At 55.7% G+C, this 7,939-nt stretch overlaps 1 protein-coding gene across 1 annotated transcript in view; it reads right to left on the bottom strand.

Annotated features, from left to right (window-relative positions):
• TUBGCP6 (tubulin gamma complex component 6) overlaps nucleotides 1-7,939 on the bottom strand; it is a 19,165-nt gene that overhangs the window by 8,724 nt on the left and 2,502 nt on the right. The window contains 5 exon segments of the mRNA XM_017888067.1: nucleotides 165-274; nucleotides 431-509; nucleotides 1,335-1,456; nucleotides 2,716-2,889; nucleotides 5,952-6,162. Of these exon segments, the coding sequence (XP_017743556.1) occupies nucleotides 165-274; nucleotides 431-509; nucleotides 1,335-1,456; nucleotides 2,716-2,889; nucleotides 5,952-6,162 (696 nt within the window).

Raw genomic sequence — 7,939 nt, 5'->3', positions numbered from 1 at the left:
GTTGGGGTGGGGGGTTGGGGGCTCCTGCCCAGGCCACCTATCCTGCCCTCTCCTTCCTGTGTGATCCCCACGTTCAGCAGGTGTCTGACAAGGGACTGCTCTCAAATGTCTGCCGGGTGGGAGTGCGTGCCCGCCTAGCCCACTGCCCACCACCCACCGCCCACCGGGTGTAGGGCTCGCAGCTGGTCTTCAGCAGGGACAGCAGCACAGGGTAGTGCTCGTTGCTGCAGTTGTGCAGCGCCTCCTGGTAGAGGTAGGACAGCAGCTTCACACCCTGCAGAGCGCAAAGGGGGTGGGGAGGCAGCTCAGTGCACCCAGCGCTGGGAGTCAGACGCAGCCCTGCCGCCAGCAGCCCCCCAGGGACACGCTCAGTCGCCCCCTTTCCTGGAACCCGCCAGGCTGACACACTCGGCAGGGACGCACAACTCACGGTGGGAAACGCAGCCCTGGGGCCTCCTCCGCAGGTGCCTGGGAGCACAGCACCAACGCCACAGAGCTCGGCCAGGTACCTAGACCCAGAGGCAGGATCAGACCAGATGACCGGGCTCAGGGTCCCCAGGCCTGGATCAGATCATGAGCAAAATCTCCATGTATCTTCATGCTCCCTGGAGCAACTGACTTCAGATGCAGGCTTTGAAAACCACATGCACCCCAACGACCCAGAAATGGGCTCCCTGCAGGACTTGTGCCCAGCCCTGGGCCTCTGCACTGTCCACACAGACCCACTGAAGTACCCACACCAAACAGGCCCCTCCCTCCCAGGTTCTGGCCAACACACGAATCACCCTGATCCTCCCACTTCTGGGGAATGCACCTGAGAGCCTCTCCCATCCACACACTGGCACCAAGCACCTGCCACAACTCGCGCCTTCACAGCCCAGGCTCCCCTGCCCCACGGTGTCTCAGCCCTTGGGTCTCCTCAGGCCTGCCACATTCTGCTCCTCTGCCTGGAAGGTCACCTCTCCCACTGCTCCCAAAGCCCAACTTCTCACTCTTCCTTCTCCGAAGGCACTTGCCAATAGCTCCCCAGCCTGGTTGCTCACTAACCAGCTTGTGTGTACCAGAAGCCACATCCCTAGGGACCCTGTGTGCCAATTAGGAGCCATCGGGCCTGGAGGGCCTGGATGGGGCCAGCTGTGGTGGGCCCACGGCAGACACACCCACTCAGTGCCCAGCACCTGGTGAACTCGGCCAGCCAAGGGCCATCCAGTCACCTGCTGAGGGCTGTTCCCACAGGCCCTCCTTGCCAGGAAGCAGAGCAAACCCTCCATCACCCAGCAAGCCCCATGCCGCTCCTGCAAAGTCCCCTGCTCAGTCGCCATGCTGAGGCTCACCTGAGCTGCCGGCCCAGTTTCTTGAAGAGAAAACCAATGGTGAGGAGGCTCAGGGTGGGCGAAGTGGAAAGGACGCAGGCCCGGTAATACTGCAGGTACCTCCTCAGGCCACTGGTGAAGGCCTGTGGGCAAAGAGGCTGAGAGGAGGGCGGCCAGGCACATGGACGCAGCTGTGACCAGGGCCTGAGGGGCACCAGTGCTGGGCACAGCGCTTTGTTTCCTGCCTCAGCTCTGGGCTCCATTTCCAAGCAATGGGCCTCTGTGAGCCACATCCCACCACTGGACCAGGTGGAAATGTGGCCCGTCCACAAGAAGCCAGAAGCTGTGGCCCCCCACCAACCCTTCTTCTCATCTGAGACCAGCTGCCCCAGGGGCGTGGCATAGGGGTTGAGGGGTGAGGGGGGAAATGGCGGCTGCACTCTGTGCACAGACACTAGTGCTGTGAGGGCTGCGTCTGCTCGGACCACAGCGGCCTCAGTGGCACCAGCGTCCTGGGCAACGCCACACCAGCAGGCCCTGCAAGTCACGCCAAGACAGGCGCACCCTGGACCAATCTCAGTCCCCCCACCCCAGAACCCGCCTGGCCACGCCTGGCAGATGAGCGGGAACCACAGTCCAGCCCTTCTCAGTGTCCCTGCTCTGACCCCTTCTCCACCATCTCCAGCCCTCAAGTGCCCCAGGGCTAAGCCTCTGCCTAGAAGCTCTTCCTGCCCCATGCAGCTCCCACCATGCCCACCTCCACAGCCCGTCTAAAACCTAAACCTCACCACATCACCCCACCCTACAGCCCCTGCTGTGACAGCAACAGTCGAAGGAGGCTGCGCCGCCTGGCTCTTCCAGTGCTCTCTGCCCACCTTCCCCAACACCCTCCTCTCAGTCCCCCAAATGACCCATCATCCGCCTGCCTATTCTCTCCCAATCAAGGTGCACCCTCTGTCCCATGGGTCTCTACTCAGCGATATGAGCCAGCTTCAAGACTCACCAAAAAGCGGCTTCTGGAGCCAGACTTGGCTCAGAACGCCCAGCAATGTAAATTCACCCAACACGAGGGCCGGGCAGTATCAGTTATCCGCAATGTGCCACTGGGGAGCAGGCAGCAAGAGCCCCACTCACGCCTTTCCTGCCCTGCATGCCCCGAATGCTGGCTGCACCTGCCTCCCACACACCCCAGGGCCCACACACATCTGCCCCAGGTTTCCAGTGAGGTAAAACATCTTCACTGACCCATCCCTCAAGAGCCACTATCGGGTTTCAGATGTTAGCAAGGAAAGAAAAGGTTTAGACTCTCTGGTCCTCCAGAAGGACTTCTGAGATTCTCTTTTCCAGGTCGTGGGCACCGTTCTCACAAAGGTGTGTGACAGTCCTGAGGCAGAGGCCATACCTGGAACACGAGGCCTTTGCTGTACGAAGAGTCCAGGACAGGTTGCAGAGAGAAGTGACTCAGGCGTGTGTAGCAGGTCCCATACTCGGCCACCTCCGAGAGCAGGCTGCTGATGCTCTCGGGAGACGCTCCTGACACGTGGACACCCCGCTTCACCACAAAGGCCTGGGCCGGCTGCACAGGGGCAGAGGACACCGGTCAGAGGCCAGGCACCCAGACCCCCAGTAAGGTGCCATCTCCCTCCACCCTTGCACCCAACTCCACACCACCTAGAGTGCCCCAGGACCCAAAAGCAAATGCCCAGAAGGCTACACTGAGGGACAAAAACATACACACCAAACAAGGCACCAATTCTCACCACACTGAAAAATGCATGTTTAAAATGCCAAGTGTAGAAAAGGGTAGGAAAAAACAGAACACCTTCCACAGGACCCAAGGACACAGACAGCTCCTGGGCAGAAGCTGTACAACATGTTTGCCGTGAGACCCGCTCATTCAACTCTTTGGGATGAAATAGCGGAAACGATGGAAGATGCACAAAGACTTGCCACAGCACATTCCCCGCAATGTGTTTATAACCAGAATGGAGGCCCCCAGTAGAGGGCTCATGACAACCCAACGAATGGGTGCAGCAGAAGCCAGGAGGGAGGTTACAGCTGCAAATACCCACGTTAGAAAGGAAAAGAGATATCCCACATTACAAGGAAACAAAATACTAAATCACAACAGCACTGTGTATATCCTAAAGAGATATTTTAAAAAGAGCTGTTAGGCCAAGCACAGTGGCTCACACCTATAATCCCAGCACTTTGGGAGGCTGAGGCAGGAGGATTACTTGAGCCCAGGAGTCTGAGACCAGCCTGGGCAACATAGCGAGACCCCCATCTCTACAAAAATTTTAAAAGTTAGGCCAGGCATGGTGGCTCACGCCTGTAATCCCAGCACTTCAGGAGGCCGAGGCGGGTGGATCACTTCAGGTCAGGAGTTCATCATGAGCCTGGCCAACATGGCAAAGCCCCGTCTCTACCAAAAACACAAAAATTAGCCAGGCATGGTGGTGTGCACCTGTAGTCCCAGCTACTTAGGAGGCTGAGGCAAGAGAATCGTTGAACGCGGGAGGCGGACGTTGCAGTGAGCTGAGATCGCGCCACTGCACTCCAGCCTGGGCAACAGAGACTCCATCTCAAAAAAAAAAAAAAAACAGACTTATCTCTAGGCTGGGTGTGGTGGCTCTTGCCTCTAATTCTAGCACTTTGGGAGGCCAAGGCCGGCGCATCACAAGGTCAGGAGATCAAGACCATCCTGGCTAACACGGTGAAATCCCGTCTCTACTAAAAATACAAAAAATTAGCCGGGCGTGGTGGCGGGCGCCTGTAGTCCCAGCTACTCGGGAGGCTGAGGCAGGAGAACGGCATGAACCCGGGAGGCGGAGCCTGCAGTGAGCCAAGATCGCGCCACTGCACTCCAGCCCGGGTGACAGAGCAAGACTCCATCTCAAAAAAAATTAAAAAATTAAAAAAAATTTTTAAAAAAAGATGACTATGAAAGAGAAAAAAATCAAATTACTAAAATCAGAAATGAAAAATAGGGGCCAGGCATGGTGGCTCACACCTGTAATCCCAGGACTTTGGGAGGCTGAGGTAGGGAGATCACTTGAGCCCAGGAGTTCAAGACCAGCCTGGACAACACGGCAAGACCCCATCTCTACAAACATTTTAAAAATGAGCTGGCTGGGCCGTGTGTGGTGGCTCACGCCTATAATCCTAGCACTTTGGGAGGCCGAGGTGGGTCGATCACTTGAGGTCAGGAGTCCGAGACCAGCCTGGGCAACATGGTGAAACCCCGTCTCTACTAAAAATACAAAAATTAGCCGGCCATGGTGGCGTGCACCTGTAATCCCAGCTACTCGGGAGGCTGAGGCAGGAGAATTGCTTGAACCTGGGAGGCGGAATTTGCAGTGAGCCGAGACCATGCCATTACACTCCAGACTGGGCAGCAGAGCGAGACCCTGTCTCAAAAAAAAAAAAAAAGAAAAAATGAGCTGAGTGTGGTGGCACATGCCTGTAGTCCCAGCTACATAGGAGGCTAAGGTGGGAGGACTGAGATGCAGGCCAGGAGGTCGAGGCTACTGTGAGCTGTGACGGTGCCACTGCACTCCAGCATGGATGAAAGAGTGAGACCCTGTCTCAAAAAACAAGAGAAGGAGTCAGGGTTGGTGCCACACAATAAGGCTATCCCCACAACAGACAAGATGAGCCGCAAGAACGGTGTTGAGACCAGGCGCCGGCAGCAGCTGGAGCTTGCTGGTGAGCACTTTTCTGGGGCAGTCACTGGCTGTGCTTCTAGTCCATTCTGAAGTCTAAGAATGGCCACCATAAAAGAACATTTTTTTTTTTTTTTGAGACGGAGTCTCGCTCTGTCGCCCAGGCTGGAGTGCAGTGGCCGGATCTCAGCTCACTGCAAGCTCCGCCTCCCGGGTTCACGCCATTCTCCTGCCTCAGCCTCCCGAGTGGCTGGGACTACAGGCACCCGCCACCACGCCCGGCTAATTTTTTGTATTTTAGTAGAGACGGGGTTTCACCATGTTAGCCAGGATGGTCTCGATCTCCTGACCTCGTGATCCGCCCGCCTCGGCCTCCCAAAGTGCTGGGATTACAGGCGTGAGCCATCGCGCCCGGCTAGAACATTTAAGACCAAAGAAGGAGATAAGCACTTAAATGAAAAAGCTGCAGAACAAGATTTCCTATTTCTGAATAAATCCATTTACTCCTTCAGTGCCCAGCCAGAGGGCTGGCTAAACTGCAGCTGGTGCCAGAACCAGCAAGTCCCGGACCCATCCCGGATGACACCGCGGCCCAGTGAGAAGAGCAGCGCAGGCCTCAATCTTGGGACGCTCTCGGCAGGCAGGTGCTCCTCCCGAGCGATGGGGAGGCTCGGAAGGCGCCTGGCACTTCTCCAAGATGGAAATGGAAATGGGGGAAGGGACATTTCCCATCGTTTCGCCGACAGCAATAAACATGTTATTTCTCTACAGTTTTTTAAAAGAATGTTAACACTTTTTAGAACCAAAATGGGATGACGCTGGCTATCATCACTGGTGGCCCTTGAAGATGGCCTTCCCTGCCACTCCCCACTCCCTGCACTGGGGCTTGTTCTGCCCTGTAAAGGGCTGGGCAGTGCCTGGTGGAGAGGGGGCCAGCCCCACGCCGCTGTGGCTGGGAGTGAGCAGCTCTCACCTGGCAGAGGGAAAACGTGGCAGACACGACCCCAATCAAGACGTTCAGCACATCTTTCACCAGCTCACACTCCTTCACCAGCACGGGCTGCGCGGCCTGTAGGACGCCCCCAGCAAGCAGCTGAAGCTCCCCTTGGCGGAGCCTGCAGAACTTGTCGAAAGCGTCCCTTCCCGCCTCTGTCAAGTAAGGCTCCTCTCTGTGGCCAGGGGGGCTGCGAGGGGGGCAGAAGAGAGGCCATGAGCAGATGTGATGACCCGCACCTCAGCACCAGCATGCTTTCTCTCGGGAATGGGCACGAACAGAAGAACGAAAGTGATTCAAAACAATAAACTCTAAGAAACGCAGCCACGTACAAATGCCAACCACCACCCAGCCTTTTGTGGATGATACTGCTGTGAACACCAGTACAATCAATTCTATCAGGACAACTCATGTGGAAATGTGTCCAGGGCACCTGCCTGGGGTCCTGGGCATGGCCGGGGGTATCCGAATGGCCCAGCCCTGGAAGAGCACCCCAGGCCACGCCAGTGGCCCTTAGGGTGGTGACTCACTCATAAAGTATTCTTCTGTTAGAAACAAAACAAGGTTTGTACACCCATGTCCACAGCAGCGTCCACACCCTGTTCACGGCAGCATCCACACCCATCCACGGCAGCATCATCGACAACTGTCCACAGCAGCATCCACACCCAGGTCCATGGCAGCAGCATCCACACCCAGGTCCATGGCAGCATCATCCACACCCCCTGTCCTCGGCAGCATCCACACCCATCCACGGCAGCATCATTCAAACCCCTGTCCACGGCAGTATCCACACCCTGGTCCATGGCAGCATCCACACCTGTTCACAGCAGCATCACACACACCCCGGTCCGCAGCAGCATCATCCACACCCGTTCACGACAGCAGCATCCACACCCCTGTCCAGGGCAGCATCCATGCCCAGGTCCATGAAAGCATCCACATGCCCGTCTACAGCAACATCATCCACAATGGCCAGGGGTAGAGGAGCCTGAGCACCCAGCAGAAGAGGATAAATACAGGTGGCCCATGCAGACCCCTACCCATCATTCAGCCTTAAAAAGGAAGGCAGCTCAGACACATGCTCCAGAAGGGACGGCGCTCAAGGACGCCACATGGAGTGCAATGAGCCATCACAAAACACTGACTCCACTTACATGAGGTCCCTACAGTGGCCAAAATCCTAGAGACAGAAAGTGGAGGCCGGGCGCGGTGGCTCACACCTGTAATCTCAACACTTTGGGAGATCAAGAAACACAGATCACGAGGTCAGGAGTTCAAGACCAGCCTGGCCCACATAGTGAAACCCTGATTCTATTAAAAACACGAAAACTAGCCAGGCGTGGTGGTGGGCGCCTGTAATCCCAGCTACTCGAGAGGCTGAGGCAGGAGAATGGCTTGAACCCAGGAGGTGGAGGTTGCAGTGAGCCAAGATCGTGCCACTGCACTCCAGCCTGGGCAACAGAGAAAGACTCAGTCTCAGAAAAAAAAAAAAAAAAAAAAAAGTGGAGTGAATGGGAAGCTGTTTAATGGGTTCAGAGTTTCCTGCAGATTTGCTGTGCAGCAGTGAAAATACACACAGCTTTACAAAGCGGTACAACTGGTTAAGACGGTAAAAACATTATATAAATTTTACTACCCCACCTCAAAAAAACTGTAAGAGATGGATACAGAAAAAAAATTCACAAATTTTCTTTTTTTTTTTTTGAGATGGAGTTTGAGACCAGCGTGACCAACATGGGGAAACCCCATCTCTACTAAAAATACAAAACTAGCCAGGCGTTGTGGCACATGCCTGTAATTCCAGCACTTTGGGAGGCCAAGACGGGTGGATCACGAGGTCAGGAGATCGAGACCATCCTAGGTAACATGGTGAAACCCCGTCTCTACTAAAAATACAAAAAAGTCAGTGAGCCGAGATCATGCCACTGCACTCCAGCCTGGTAAACAGAGCGAGACTCTGTCTC

The sequence above is a fragment of the Rhinopithecus bieti genome, unplaced genomic scaffold (genome assembly GCF_001698545.2).
Source record: "Rhinopithecus bieti isolate Rb0 unplaced genomic scaffold, ASM169854v2 scaffold_17174, whole genome shotgun sequence".
In the NCBI taxonomy this organism is placed as follows: Eukaryota; Metazoa; Chordata; class Mammalia; order Primates; family Cercopithecidae; genus Rhinopithecus; species Rhinopithecus bieti.
The sequence above is the reverse complement of the archived record's forward strand: the minus strand, read 5'-3'. Positions and strand labels throughout refer to the sequence as shown.